Genomic DNA, 16,377 nt, shown 5'->3' with positions numbered 1-16,377 from the left:
TAACTCTCCAATAGAGATCAACCCGACATTCTATTTGATTACACTGCTAAAAATATTGCTGCTAAGCCTATGAAAACATAAGAGGTTGGGTTGTTGTTGTCATGTATATGTGCACTTGTCTTTTCCTATTCACATGTGAGCTGCAGATGTTATATCAGGCTATTACTGCTGTTAGATGTGCTTTCCTGCTGCAGTTGGGATAAATAGTTTTAGCAATTGGCAGAGGTGACAGCAGTCCCCCCATCTGAAGGATAATGCCATAAAAAATGTATTATATGAGTGTATAAGTTAAGATGTACTGGGCCAGTGTCAGACTGACCCACCGGACACCCACCTAGGGTTGCCACCTTTTCTGGAAAAAAATACCGACTTTACTATATATTTAGCTTTTTTCCCTATTAATAACATTGGGATCACTGACCTTCCTATATATTTATCTTTATTCCCTATTAATAACATTGGGATCACTGGCCTTCCTATATATTTATCTTTATTCCCTATTAATAACATTGGGATGACTGACCTTCCTATATATTTATCTTTATTCCCTATTAAAAACATTGGGATCATATCAACCATCATTTTTACCGGCCAGGCCAGTAAAATACTGGCCAGGTGGCAACCCTACACCCACCAGATACCAGGAAAATTCCAGGTGGGCACAGGTGTCAGTGGGCCCTAATTGGGCCAGATTTACTAGCCAGCTCCTCTCACCCCCATGTCTCCTTCTCTTCCCCATCCTCTCCCCTTTCCCATCTCCTTTTCCTCCACTCCTCCATCTCCTTCTCCTCCCGAACCCTCCTCTTCCCCATCTCCTTCTTCTCTCTGTCACCTCCCCTTCCCGTCTCCTTCTTCTCCCCATTCCCTTCCCTGTCTCCTCCCCTCCCCCATCTTCTTCTCCTCCCCATCCCATTCCCTGTCTCCCTCTCCTCCCCTTCCCTGTCTCCCTCTCCTCCCCTTCCCTGTCTCCTTCTCCTCCCCTTCCCTGTCTTCTCCTCCCCTTCCCTGTCTTCTCCTCCCCTTCCCTGTTTTCTCCTCCCCATCCCTGTCTCCTTCTCCTCCCCGTCTTCTTCTCCTCCCCGTCCCATTCCCTGTCTCCTTCTCCTCCCCTTCACTGTCTTCTCCTCCCCTTCCCTGTCTCCCTCTCCTCCCCTTACCTGTCTCCTTCCCCTCCCCTTCCCTGTCTCCTTCTCTTCCCCTTTCCTGTCTTCTCCTCCCCTTCCCTGTCTCCTCCCCTTCCCTGTCTTCTCCTCCCCTTCCCTGTCTCCTTCTCCTCCCCGTCTTCTTCTCCTCCCCGTCCCATTCCCTGTCTCCTTCTCCTCCCCTTCACTGTCTTCTCCTCCCCTTCCCTGTATCCCTCTCCTCCCCTTCCCTGTCTCCTTCTCCTCCCCTTCCCTGTCTTCTCCTCCCCTTCCCTGTCTTCTCCTCCCCTTCCCTGTTTTCTCCTCCCCATCTCCTTCTCCTCCCTTTCCCTGTCTTCTCCTCCCCTTACCTGTCTCCTTCCCCTCCCCTTCCCTGTCTCCTTCTCCTCTCCATCACCTCCCCTGTCTTTTTCTCCTACCCTTCACTGTCTTCTCCTCCCCTTCCCTGTCTCCCTCTCCTCCCCTTCACTGTCTCCTTCTCCCCTCCCCTTCCCTGTCTTCTCCTCCCCTTCCCTGTCTTCTCCTCCCCTTCCCTGTTTTCTCCTCCCCATCTCCTTCTCCTCCCTTTCCCTGTCTTCTCCTCCCCTTCCCTGTCTCCTTCCCCTCCCCTTCCCTGTCTCCTTCTCCTCCCCTTCCCTGTCTTCTCCTCCCCTTCCCTGTCTTCTCCTCCCCTTCCCTGTCTCCTTCTCCTCCCCTTCCCTGTCTTCTCTTCCCCTTCCCTGTCTCCTTCTCCTCCCTTTCCCTGTCTTCTCCTCCCCTTCCCTGTCTCCTTCTCCTCCCCTTCCCTGTCTTCTCCTCGCCTTCCCTGTCTTCTCCTCTCCTTCCCTGTCGCCTTCTCCTCCCCTTTCCTGTCTTCTTCTCCTCCCCTTATACGTCTCCTCCCCTTCCCCTCTACGTTCCACATGCATGTGTAGCACTGCACTGGAGAGAATGCTTGAATTTGTTATTTGCAAGTTACTCATCTTTAATGCTCTGTGTATGGAAAATTGTTGACCTTGCCCAGTTGTTACAGCAAACATGGAGGCTGCACCCAGTAGGTTACAGGTACCTGTACCGGTATTTCTGTTATACAAGGTTTTCACTTTGCCCCAAACAAATAGAGTGAGGAGAAACGGAATGCATTGCTCTCTCTTAGAATGATAAAGAGAATCATTCATGTCATAAGAGCAGTAACACCTGATAGTACCTTGTGTTAGGAATCCTCCTTGCCATTTGCTTCCTTTTACATTTTTCTTTACATACATTTTTTTTTTTGCTTTGTTTTACATTTTCAGAACTAAGCAAGAGTTGGGGTTCATAAAAATGAAATATTGGAATTGGAGAAGGAATTATCACTGAAAAGTCCTTAAAGGAGAAGGAAAGTCTTTTTGCACTTGGGGGTGCCAAATGTTAGCCACCCCCAAGTGATTGTATGGATTTACCTGAAACCCAGGGCTGGTGCTCCTATCAGCAGAAAACTGCACAGGGGTTATACCACTGAGCGATCCTCTGCCGTCTTCGCAGTATTAAAGCCTGAACAACCAGGCTGCGCGAAAGCTTTTTTCCACAAGCGATCAGACTCCTCAACTCACTGCCTGTCCTCCCACTACATTCCAGACACACCTGAACTGTGAACTTAACTTTGTCAACTGTTAATTTATTTGCACAATTTTAAAGGTTTACACATGTATATATCCAATTCCTGCCAATATATTGCACATTTCATGTTTACATATTTATTGTGTATTTTTAAGTGCCTTTTTGTGATATTCACTAGCTGGAGCCACGTTGTCTCATCTCACGTGTATTCGTATACTGCTGAGATGACAATAAAGTTTACTTTGACTTTGAATTTTTCTTTCTTTAAATTTCCTGGGGCAGACGCATTCGCAGTAGAACGAAATAGCCACATTTTTATATAAAGTTCGGCTTTTCGCTATACTGTGCATGTGCAGCCGTGAGAAGAAAGAAGAAGCCGGAAAAGGATGGCTCCGTGGTGCTCACTAGAAGAACCCCTGGCTGGTGCAGTTTTCTGCTGATAGGAGCACCAGCCCGGGGTTTCAGGTAAGTAAATACAATCACTTGGGGGTTCCTAACATTTGGCACCCCCAAGTGCAGGATGCTTTCCTTCTCCTTTAATTTCTAATCCCATATATATATATATCAGGTTGTTATTGCTTAGTGTCAAGTAACCACGCTCTCTGACTGACCAATTCTACCATTCTACTAAGGAGAGATAATTAAATGGTTTCCTTTTTCTCTATAATAATAAAACAGTCGCTTGTACTTGATCCAAACTAAGATATAATTAATCTTTATTGGAAGCAAAACAAGTCTGTTGACTTTTATTCATGTTTAAATGGGTTTTTTTTTGTAGTAGACTTAAAGGCATTCTGTCATGATTTTTATGATGTCGTTTTTATTTCTATTACACTGTTTACACTGCAAATAATTCACTCTACAATATAACATTTCATTCCTGAACCAGCAAGTGTATTTAGTTGTAATATTGGTGTGTAGGTGCATCTCAGGTCATTTTGCCTGGTCATGAGATTTCAGAAAGAGCCAGCACTTTAGGATGGAACTGCTTTCTGGCAGGCTGTTGTTTCTCCTACTCAATGTAACTGAATGTGTCTCAGTGGGACATGGGATTTTACTATTGAGTGCTGTTCTTAGATCTACCAGGCAGCTGTTATCTTGTGTTAGGGAGCTGCTATCTGGTTACCTTCCCATTGTTCTGTTGTTTGGCTGCTGGGGGGGGGAAGGGAGGGGGTGATATCACTCCAACTTGCAGTACAGCAGTAAAGAGTAAAATGGATTTAGTGCAGAATTTTGCTGGAGCAGCACTATTTTCCCATGACAGTATCCCTTTAAGGTAGAGATAAGTTCCAATTATCAGGAAAACCCCAGGTCCGGAGCATTCTGCATAACAGGCCAGACCCGTATCTCTGCCCTTAGCTTGTTAGATGTTCTTCCAGAGCTTTAACCGGTTGATGGAGCCCTACAAATCAACTAAGAAAGGTATTCTCTCAACTAACTGTCGATTTTCTCACTCACTGGCAGCACATTGACCCACAATAAATCACACAACCTGTAATTACAGTGTAAACATTTTTTTCCAGTGTTTAATTAACTTTTCTATGGAAGGTGAACATCATGGAAATGTGACGGCAGAAAGAAGTTTTTTTTTTATTAACAATATAATTGGCTAGTTAACGAGAGGCACAGATTATAGGTGGCAGATACGTGGTAGTCATTTATTAATGATAATGAAAAAGGGTCAATGCAATAACAGGACCAATGTTTTCTGCAGGTCTGGTATCCCATAGCAACCATTCAAGCAATCTCTCCCACTTGTACATTGCCGGTTTATATTACCCATATTGCTCTTCTTTCAGAATTTATTCATAATCAGATAGCACTACTCAGTTGCAACCACTGGTGATATCCATTCTTCTTCTCCCATTACAGGTAAGAGGTTTTTGGTTTATTGTGTAGTTTTTTACTCTGTACACAAAACCACTACTCACACCTGAGTAAAAAGCCTTCAACCTGCAGAGTTCTACATGGATATCAACTGTATTTAATACCACCAATGGAGTGGAGAAGGGAGGAAGACCCTGGTGTAAAATTGTCAAGAGTAAAATGGATCTTTAGTACCCACCCAGACTGAAGGAGCTGGCATAGGCCCTTTCCTCAACTGCAACTTACTGCTCACCATCAACTCACAACCCAACCTGTCCCCCAAAGACACCCAACCCACTCAAGCATCAATTGCTTTCCATTCCAATGATTCCCAAGATTCTTATATCATTTCACTGCCCCTATATCCCTTATCTCTTTATATTCAGAGGAGATGCCTTGTGTTCTAATATTTTCACCCATCTCATCCTAACCTTCCTACCAACTGAAACCCATTGTTTCTTCCCATGCCCTGGAGATCTAACATGCCTGGAACAGTTGTCAGTAATTTATGTGGTATGTAATTCTGTGTTAATAAGCAGTGGTCCTTGACGCAGGGTTGGCCATGAAGAGGGCCAGCGTGGTGCTACTTTATATATGAAGCAGGAGGAGCATCAGTAAGCATTTTTGTAGAATGGTCTTCATAATGAGAATGATTGGAACAGAACATGGTGTAGTCTTACTGCATTTCCAAACTTGTATCCGTTCAGTTGCACATGGAGGCAGTTAGGCATTGTGAATGGTACAAGAAGACTCCTGTATATAATATTCTTAGGCTGTAACAGCAAGAAGACCCTCAGGCAAGAGGGAAGAAATCTAGGGATTTAGGAGTGAAGCTATCAGATCTTGAATCTGTTTCAGTTTTTCCTTGACTGTGTCTGGTAGTGGGATTAGGGTGACACGTTCTGGTCTAGAAGGTGTAGTTCCTGGACTGGTTGTGGTTATTACTGTAGTAGGGGTAAAAGTTTCTACAGGTGTGGTGGACGTCACTGGAATGGTGGTAAGGTTGACTGGTATTGTGGTGGCAGCAGTGGTAATGTTTTCAGGAAGGGTGGTGGCATTTACTGTGTAAAGCGTAAAGTTTTGTGGAACTGTGGTGGCATTTTCAGTAAAATTTTCTGCAACAGTGGTGGCATTCTCTGTATACAGGGTAAAGTTTTCTGGAACGGTGGTGGCATTTTCTGTATACAGGGTAACATTTTCTGCAATTGTGGTGGCATTTTCCAGGCTCAAGGTAAAGTTTTCTGGAGATGGAAATGTGGTAGGCTTGATCGAGCTAAAAACGGTGGTCCACTCGTCAGTAGTAGCGTTCAGTGGAGAACTTATTGCCTCCGGCTTGTGTCTGTACTGTGTGGCCACGCAAATCACGAGGATCAAAACGATGAGCGCAAAGAAAACTATCCATATGGCGTACCTCTGAAAGAGAAAGAAGGTTGGTTACTGAATGAGGAACTGGTTAGACACACAATAAATGTCATATATTGTATGTTGATTGCAAATCTAAGTCAATGAAGTAAGTTGAGCAAAATGAGGCTTAGGGCACAAAGGTGTGGAATTCAGACAGAAGAGCAGGATGAGAAACAACAATAAAATTGAAGCCTCACAATGAATCTATTACATTTTCATTACCATGGTCAGTAGTCCTGAAAATCAATTTTTTTTTTTTTTTTTTTTTTAGAAAAGAAAGGCTTATAGTACTAAAGACCATCTGAAAACTTGCTAACAATGGCTTCATCTATAACATACAAAAAAGTCATTTAAAGATTTACAGTCCCACTTAGAACACTGCTTTCACTCTGAACATTATAAACAGATACAGGGTGAGCGTACACCATCATTCTGTAGCTACCCCCCACCCTTCATCTGGTCCTGCTCTCTAGAACAGTTTGTTTATCTTTACACTTGGACATGGTGTTTATATTAATCAGGGTTTCTGCAAACTGAAGCCATATAGGCAGCAACGAGTCACTTACCTTCCAGCAGCTCACCTTTTCCGAGCCAGGGTTATCCTGATTCAACAAAAGGAGAGAAATTGCATTTAATGAAAAAGTTGCATTTATAGAAGAGTTAAACAACATCTGCAGTAGGAATGATATGTTTTGAGGAACATATGGTATATCTAGGAAGAGCCAGATTCATAAGGTGGAAATATTGGATATTAGAGCAGTGGATATAATGTTACTTGCTATATAAATAGAGATGGTACCAGGCCGGCAATTGTGGGCTTGAAGGAAATTCCTGAGATAAAGAGCAGCAAGAGATAAATGTTCAAGAGTGTGGGAGGCAGGAGGTATGTGAGAGGCACAATATAGATAAAAGTAGGGTAGGGAGAAGTAGGGAGAGTCAAGATGAAATATAAGGCAAGACTTACTTCTCAGGCCCATGGCACACACTTACAATAATTACAACAGTAATAAGAATGTTACATGAATACAAATGGGAATGAATAGGCATGAGCTGTATGTGTTGATAGAGAACAGATCCCGTGTTTATTTTCCAGTGTTTCAGAGACAGCAAGATAGAATATGGTGCAGAAAGAGAGGGACTCAAGAGTCAGTCTGAGACAGGATGAGACAGGATGGTAGGATGGGGTCTCTTATATTCTAAGTAGCGTAACTGCATGATTCATATTTTCTTGCCCCCAGATATCTTTGGCCCTCTTTTAAAGGGGGCTAAAATATAACTCTCAGAGGTTGCTAGTGGGGTTGTAGATCAGTTCCAGCTGGAAGGATGTGATGAAGGAAATAATGTGTCCATCATTAGCATACAAAGAATAACATCAGTCTCACTCAGTACAGAGAATATGACACTTTGTAGAGACAGGTTCATTGAAAGTGCTGCATGAAGGGACATTCAAGTGTAGCATTAGAAACCCCTTGAGGTTGGATGGATGAATGATGCAGGCTAGCCTAGCTGAAATGGTTTACTGATTTGGGGGGTTCTATGGTGTTGTAATGAATATTCTTGTGTTGGGATTGGAGGGCTGTATTAAAAGAAGTGTGACTTACGATTGTCATTTGAAAGTCACTCCCTTTGCGGGGAGACTCCTTTTGTACCTAAAAAAGATGACACAGGTCAGAATAAGGTAGATACCTGCAAGTGATTGATGACTGATCTCTCTATGTTGTGACTCAAGGACAAGGACAAGCCATCGCCTCTGCTACCACTAATCATTGTCAGTTGAGCCTCTGCAGAAACCCAGAAACCATCTGGCAATTCAGTCAGTGGGTTGCAAGTGCCCATGTCCTTTGTAAACGAGCAGGAATTTCCATAAAATATGACCATTTTTATCTCCATTCATTGACCTTTCTAGCAGAGTAATACTGGCACAATTGCCCTCATCAAGTAACTCTCTACACATCATTATCATATCATTACATCTACTTATAAATGAATAAAATATAACATGTACTTACTGGCACAATCTTCTTAGTGCGATCTGTTGTAGAAAACAGAACATACTGTATTATTAACTGAGGGTCACAATGAGAAGAATGAGCCACATACAGCCAGTGATTCTGTTACAGCTAAAGGGCAGTATGATTAGACATATGTCCATGGAGAGTCCAGAGGACATCAGATGCCAAGTACATATGTGAGCATGGAGAGGCCTGTAGGACAATAGATAGCAAGTAGAGATATGTGCATGGAGAGAGAAGAGGGAAAGAGATGACAAGTAGATATATGTGAGCATGGAGACCTATAGGACAATAGATAGCAAGTAGAGATATGTGTATGGAGAGAGAAGAGGGAAAGAGATGGCAAGTACATATATGAGCATGGAGAGGCCTGTAGGACAATAGATAGCAAGTAGAGATATGTGCATGGAGAGAGAAGAGGGAAAGAGATGGCAAGTAGATATATGTGAGCATGGAGAGGACTGTAGGACTGTAGATAGCAAGTAGAGACATGTGCATGGAGAGAAAAGAAGCTAAGAGAGGACAAGTAGATATGTGAGCATGTAGAGAGCAAGCTGATCTGATGCAGGAACGGCATTGGATTTATAATACAAAGCCACCCATTTGTCAGCACTGCTGAGTGGAACTTCTTGCTGTTGCTTGAGAAGCCTTCCACCTAAATGTGGCTGGTAGTCTAAGTATTACATACAATGAGCATTTGGTTGCAGGGTGAAAAATAAATCATCATGAGCCTTCCTGGTCCTCACAAGTATCTGGTTAATATCACCTTGAAGCTCTAAATTGCATTAGCTCTTTGCTTACCTCTTGCCTCAATTATGTTTTTCATCCTCCTGAGCTTCTTGGATGCCGCTGACCCAGTATTTGGATTTTGCCCAATATTAGCCTTATCCTGATTGGTGAAGAGGAAGAGCTCCTGGGCCAATGTCTCAATGCTCGGCTGTTTCTCCAGGAGACGTCTCTTCTCCTCCAAGCTGCTGTCCGTCAGGTCATCAATCACCACCATGACTTTCTCTCTCCCTGTATAGCCACAATTCGTGTCACAACAATATTAATATAATCATTTTACCTTATTCAGTACTTCAGTACCCACTATTATATTCTAGAGACACCACACACATTGGCCATGCTGGCCTTAATTTTGTCTGACTGATTTCCTACACATAAACTGGTTACTGTAGTCACAGCGTTTCTAAATATTTCTCTTCAAGTTCCAAACGATTCAAAGTTTCTAAATATTTCTGTTTCAATTTTGCACATCTATAATTAGTGCTGGATGTACTATTTATTAGGAGTTTTCTTTACTTGCTATTCTTTAATTTCTCTGCTCTCTGCTAATTCATTCTGTTAATAATTGTAGATACATTAGTGGTGGAAACATGGGTTTCACATGGACTATTGGCTATTTCCTAACTGAACTCACTTGAACTCCTTCATTTGCTGCCCTGGGCAGCTCTGAAACTATGGCAGGGTGACTGTTATGAGTTAAGGGGGCCCAGCATGAAGGCCAGTTAGGGGGAGATTTGGGGTGAGTATTTATTTGTGCCCTGGGTACCCCTGGAACTATAGCAGGGTGTCACCCCAATGTTTCTATATATCTGTAACCTTGTTATGAGCTAAGGGGGCCCAGTCTGAAGGTCAGTTAGGGGGAGATTTGGGGTGATGCTTTTTTGTGCCCTGGGTACCCCTGGAACTATAGCAGGGTGACTGTTACCCCAATGTTTCTATATATCTGTAACCTTGTTATGAGCTAAGGGGCCAAGTCTGAAGGCCATTTAGAGGGAGATTTGGGGTGAGTGTTTATTTGTATCCTGGGTACCCCTGAAACTATAGCAGAGTGACTGTTACCCCAATGTTTCTATATCTGTAACCTTGTTATGAGCTAAGGGGGCCCAGCCTGAAGGCCAGTTAGGGGAGATTTGGGGCAAGTGCTTATTTGTACCCTGTGTACCCCCTGGTTACAGATATTTCATATATCTGTAAAAATGTTGACAGAGAAGGTGCTTTGGTCTGATGTTAAACCAAAAAAGGATAGTGGTGCCCCACTATATATTTCATTACCTTGGCAAAACTTGTTAACATTAACATAACACTGAACCAACTAACGTCTCTTACCAAAGTGCTTAGACAATTCATTGAGTTCCTGGTCATATAATGAGTCTGGTACATCTGTTACATTAATTCTTCCTCTCTTCTTGGAGTGGTACAGGATGGCAAATGTGCACTTGGAGACCATCTGTATAAGGTTCCTGGAGTTGGAATTGGTAACATAGATGGGTCGGACATCCAGTCCAGGAATAGACAGGAGAAAATGGATCAGCCAGTCGTAGGATTCTGGATTTTCCCGCGATACAATTGCAATCCCTCTTTTCGATGCCATGTTTTCTGGAGGAAAAACCCTACAATTAGACATTGTGAGGTTTCAAAAATCTTGTGGTCTCAAAAGTGATATGAATTAGCCTACAAGATAATTTGTAGAGCAGCAACTAGATATGCCCATGTATGGTGGTGACCTTTAACCTTTTGAACCAATCAGAGATTTGATCTTTCTACCTACAGCAAACTGATCAACGCTAAATGCTGACTGGTTGTTGGGGGTCATACTTTACTGCCCTGTGGAATACTATTGCTGATTTTAATTACTAGATCCCATGTCTGTATTTGTGTTTTGCACACTGTATTACGTTCATTTCATTTACACCAATGGCAGGTATTTCAGATATTCAGATGGGAGGTGGAGTTTCCAGAGTCTCTCAATCTCTAAATCAACCCCAACTATGTGAAGAGGCCTCTTGAACAGGATAGCAATATAATATAGAAGACTCATGATACAGCATATGGACTGAGCTACAGATGGAGCCTAGTTTTATATGCTAATCTAGTTCATGTGGCGCCTTGCTCTATTGTTTGGTGGCACAGTGTGCACCAGATGTCTAAATAAAGATTGCTCCATCCCAAGGTGAATTTCATGTATAAGAAGAAAGATTCAGAGCCAATCCCATTGCTCTCAAGGGAAAGCTCAAGGGAGAACTCCTTCAAGATACTCCACAGTCTTTTGATATACCTATTAACACTTGTTATAAGATAGGAAGACTTTGACCAACAGTTGGACTTCAAAGACCTCAAACCCACTGCTCTGAGTTTTTGGTTTAATTCAACTGATAAAATCAATACTTTTTCCCCTACATGGCTTTTTCTTGATGCTATCTAGGGATATGGGCAAATGAAGACACAAGAAACAAAAACACATTGCCCAAACCATTGTATTACCAGGATGATGTTCCTCACAAGAGGATACTTTTTAGAGACTTGGTTTTGAGTTAAATGTACATCAATATATAGCTTCCGAACAACCAACTGCATCACATTTCCTGGTCCTGAGTTTGTGATATCTGGTGCCTACCTCTTTGCTTGCACATCATGGTAAAAGTGGTCCCTGGTCTGCTCCTTGGATGTACAAGAAGATGAGATGTCTTTGGAGCGGGTTTGGTAAGAGTTATGGGGAAGGAATTTGCCAAGTTGATATTTCATAAGAAACTGTGGTTATGGGAGTGTTAGTCCTCTAAGCAGAAGTCATACTAGTGGAAGTGTGGACCATACCATAGCTCTTCACCCACATAATTCCTTGGGTTATGAGGTTTAAAGCTTCTCATTTCTAGTATTAAGGCAGTGCTATGTCTGTAACAGGAGTCATATGCATTTTTTTTTTGTTTTAAGGAGGCACATTCTATATTTACTGTACTTCTAATATATCCAGAACAATTCCCACCACAGTGCTAAATGTGTCACTCCCCCGGCATCAGCTCCTAAATATACAGTATCTTCCAGCCTCCCAACTGGACACAAAGCCAGGGATTATAAAATAGCCACAGCTCTTTGTTCCCAGGTTTCATATTTAGGATTAATATTCATAGGCTCAGGGGTATACGTTCATGGCCATGGGGCTCCAGCAAAACAAAAAAAATTTTTGGAGATTTGCATGAACAAAGCAATTCACTGGCACAGGAAGGTAATGCGGCCCTTGCTGATTTATTGCGAGATGCAACGTTTTCAGGGAAGAAACCCCCTTTGTCAAGCATTATTGATTTGCATGAATAATATACACCCATCTGCGGGACCCTGCGGAATATTCTCTCCATTATTTATTTTGATGTTGATGTTTTTTTCCTTGTTTTTAATGCACATATGAGGGCTTATTTATGACCATGATGTGCAAAGTGCAATTTTGGGAGCTATTTGCCATTTTTCCTACCCACAATGCATCATTCCAGCATCCTTTAGGCCGAATGCCGTATTGCGTTTGCCAGAACTCTGTCTGATGTATGTAAATGAATGCATTTGTGGGCGTTTGTCAATTGCATCATTTCTGTCTCGCTGTTGATATGAATGGGATCAATGCAAGATGTCTCCATTTTTGTGCAACTGCAGTTCTGCTGTCTTTTTTTTAAGGAGCCCTGTGATTATTGGGAGAGGTCACTAAGGGCCCTATTTTTTATTTAACTGTATTGTATTATGTGTTACTGCTTGTTTTCAGCCTGGTGCTGTCAGAGGGATGCTGGGAGTTGTAGTCGCAGGGCAGATGGAGGGCTGCAAAACCATATAAGAAAGTCTATGGCTACACTAATGAAGGCTTGGCAATGGCACAGTGTCCCTATTGTGTGTAGATTGTGGGCGCAGGCTGGTTCTATACCAAATAAGCACAGGCTTGTACATAAATGCAGATGAGAAGAGCAGCCAGTACAACGGGCACAGAGCCAAGGTATTTGCACTCCCCCCTGTATTTCCAGAGGTGCCACAATGCAGAGTTCTGCCCACATTCCAACGGCCCTGCCCTGCTCTTCACTACTTGTTGTTTGCACAAAACTCTCTCCTTTAACTCCCTGTTTGATGCCTAAATGTGATCTCCACCCAGAAACTGACCTTATGCCCAAAGAAGGACAATTCTAAGCCATTTCCCAATATATCTATATATACACTGTATATAATACACAAAAGCTATGAATATCTTATGAATGATGTCCTTATAAACAGTGACTAGTGATGTCATCAGTTATGAATCCTGTGCTTGAATGGCTGCCCCCATGGCTGCACAACAGTTTGTTTTATATAAACTATAGTAGTACTTATCTGTTATCTACTGTGTATCCTGTGCTTGAATGGCTGCCCCCATGGCTACACAGCAGCTTGTTTATATAAACTATAGTAGTACTTATCTGTTATCTACTGTGTATCCTGTGCTTGAATGGCTGCCCCCATGGCTTCACAGCAGCTTGTTTATATAAACTATAGTAGTAATTATCTGTTATCTACTGTGTATCCTGTGCTTGAATGGCTGCCCCCTGGCTACACAGCAACTTGTTTATATAAACTATAGTAGTACTTATCTGTTATCTACTGTGTATCCTGTGCGTAAAATGGCTGCCCCCTGGCTACACAGCAGCTTGTTTATATAAACTATAGTAGTACTTATCTGTTATCTACTGTGTATCCTGTGCTTGAATGGCTGCCCCCATGGCTACACAGCAGCTTGTTTATATAAACTATAGTAGTACTTATCTGTTATCTACTGTGTATCCTGTGCTTGAATGGCTGCCCCCATGGCTTCACAGCAGCTTGTTTATATAAACTATAGTAGTAATTATCTGTTATCTACTGTGTATCCTGTGCTTGAATGGCTGCCCCCTGGCTACACAGCAACTTGTTTATATAAACTATAGTAGTACTTATCTGTTATCTACTGTGTATCCTGTGCTTGAATGGCTGCCCCCATGGCTACACAGCAGCTTGTTTATATAAACTATAGTAGTACTTATCTGTTATCTACTGTGTATCCTGTGCTTGAATGGCTGCCCCCATGGCTACACAGCAGCTTGTTTATATAAACTATAGTAGTACTTATCTGTTATCTACTGTGTATCCTGTGCTTGAATGGCTGCCCCCATGGCTACACAGCAGCTTGTTTATATAAACTATAGTAGTACTTATCTGTTATCTACTGTGTATCCTGTGCTTGAATGGCTGCCCCCATGGCTACACAGCAGCTTGTTTATATAAACTATAGTAGTCTGCTTGAAGCAAACACACTAGTTTTACCCGTGCAGGACAAGACGGTGCAGACTGCACTGGTGTCTGTACATCCCCAATCTCCACTCCCCCTTCCCATGTGAAACTGACAGTTGCTCAGCCGCCAGTGAGATTTGAGGCTAAATCTGGGAGCACTGAGCTTTTCCACTCTCCCCTCTCTTGTACATTCCACCCACCCCCAAGTGTTGTTAGTTACAGAAACAAATCTGAGCCAAACTTTCCATGGGCACAAACTGGCCTCTGACTCACTCCAGCCTCCTTCCAAAAACATGTGCTACGCCCACCATACAGCCCATGCCTGGCTTTCATTGTGCAGTCGGACTACAAGTCCCAGCATGCTTTGGCATTGGATTATCTATTGAAGCATTCTGGGATTTGTAGTACTGCAACATCTGGACACCCAGGCAATTGGCACAGTGATCTCAGTTGCACCAGGTATAACCATAACAGGCTTGTCACCCTGCAGCCTACAACTCCCATCACCCCCTACACCCTGGAAAATGCAGCTACAACAATAATAATAATAATTATCACCCAATCTTAAAATAAGTATTTTTTAAATAGTAGAGTCAGAACTGGAAAGTGAAGTGGATGCTGGGAGTTGTAGTCGAACGGCTGTTTAGTAAAGCTGATCACAAACACTAATTATTCTCTATATTGACTTTGCTCTATAATTGCTGACTTCTGTGCAGTTTGTCACTTTAAAACGACAATTCCCACGATCTCAGGTGAGAGCTACAAGGAGTTTAAAACTTATTCTGAAACCCTTTAAAGGGACAATTCCCACTGCCTGGATAGAGTTTCCCCCCCAATACGGTACCTGGGAGTCGCAGAAGGTCCTTTGTCTGGAGGGAGAAGGTGCTGCCCAATCGGAGTGAAGCCCTTTGAAGCAATAAGGGGATTCTAACTTGAAATAACGGACCAGCCCTGAGTATATCCCAGCCCCAAGTATATCCCAGCCCCAAGTATATCCCAGCCCCGCTCCCTCCTCCTCACTAGGAAACTCTCTAATGACTCATGTTTGGAGCAGGGAGAGGCTGCATTTGGCATTCCAGCTGCTTTGGAACCAAACTTTCCTATATCTCCAGGCAGAATATTCCATAGCGGCTCCTCTGAGCACAAACATAACAAACGTGTTACAGCAAAACAGCGCAGGCAAAATGGGGGTGCAAGTTTATTTACTGGGATGTACAGCAATAGATTGTAAGCTCTAGGGACCATGGCTCTATTTACCTCTTGTGGCAGATGTTGTAATCAGTTGTATTTTTGTATTCCAGTAGTGATGTTGGGCCGGCCCAATACCCGCGGAATCCAGGGGTCGGGCGGGTTCGGGCCGACCTTGCATGCTCCTTTCTGGCTTCCGAATTCCGGGTTGAGCGTTTATAGACGCAAGACTCTCGTCTCGCCCCTTTTGTAACTTCATCAGCGGGGCGGATCGGCGCGGGTCTATAAAAGAAACCCGGAAGTTGGACTCAGGTGGGCGCGGGTGTTGGGAGGGAGGGTGGCGGCCGGTTGCGGGTCGGCAAAAGCCTGACCCGCACATCACTATACTCCACGTATACACCCAACTATTGCACAATATTTTATTCCTATTCATGATGACAATAATGATCACTTTCAATAGGGCTCTAGAGTCATTTCCTTGGGAATGGCAGTTGATTTAGGACAAAGCAGGTCTAATTTGCAACTGCCAGTTCTTGCAGGACTAAAGGGGTACAACATGGCATCATTCCTCCCAACATTTTGGAAATAAAAAGAGGGGCAAAAAAGTTGCTGCGCGTAGCACGGTGAATTTTTGTGACCACGCCTATTTGTGTTGCCACACCCCCTAATTACCATGTTAATTATACAAAATTTTAAAGTTTGAACATATGTCTGTGTTTTTTTTCAGTTATTACAGTTTTGCTAATGAAGGTGAATTGCCCTTTAAGCTGTGAGTCTAACTTTTCCGTAGAGACCTGTTATCTTATATTGTTACAATTACTTATTTGCTTATCTCGAAATTGTCACAAAAGTATCTTATCTGCTGCTGTGGCTGTTCTGGGCTCTCTGCCAAAAGCCAATTAAGTTAGAAACTTTGTTTCTTTTTCTGGCTGTTTAGTGCTGTTCAGTGCAGGTTCAGACTGTGGGTTGAGCTGTCAAGAGGAACTGTTACAACAGCGCCACCTGCTGGTCAGTTTCCCACCAGTCTGACCACCAAGTAGTCAAGGAAGTTGTCAGGAGAAAGAAAGAGGCTGCTCTGATGTTCTTCTGCTTAGGAAAGATTTCAGAGAGGTTTCTAATTTTTTAAGGAC

The 16,377-nt window shown here is 43.0% G+C and overlaps 1 protein-coding gene across 1 annotated transcript; it reads right to left on the bottom strand.

Moving 5' to 3' along the window:
- Window positions 1-4,218: 4,218 nt before the first annotated feature.
- Window positions 4,219-15,055, bottom strand: LOC108703278. The gene is made up of 7 exons (XM_041578531.1): window positions 14,904-15,055; window positions 10,115-10,384; window positions 8,804-9,019; window positions 8,000-8,022; window positions 7,592-7,639; window positions 6,557-6,592; window positions 4,219-5,999 (listed from the first exon to the last, which is right to left on the bottom strand). Exons 2-7 carry the CDS (start codon window positions 10,377-10,379, stop codon window positions 5,400-5,402), a joined length of 1,188 nt encoding a protein of 395 aa, XP_041434465.1. The 5' UTR covers window positions 10,380-10,384; window positions 14,904-15,055; the 3' UTR covers window positions 4,219-5,399.
- Between the last annotated feature and the right edge of the window lie 1,322 nt (window positions 15,056-16,377).

The sequence above is a fragment of the Xenopus laevis genome, chromosome 9_10S (assembly GCF_017654675.1).
Source record: "Xenopus laevis strain J_2021 chromosome 9_10S, Xenopus_laevis_v10.1, whole genome shotgun sequence".
Taxonomy (NCBI): domain Eukaryota; kingdom Metazoa; phylum Chordata; class Amphibia; order Anura; family Pipidae; genus Xenopus; species Xenopus laevis.
Note: the sequence above shows the minus strand (reverse complement) of the source record. Positions and strands in the feature narration are given on the sequence as shown.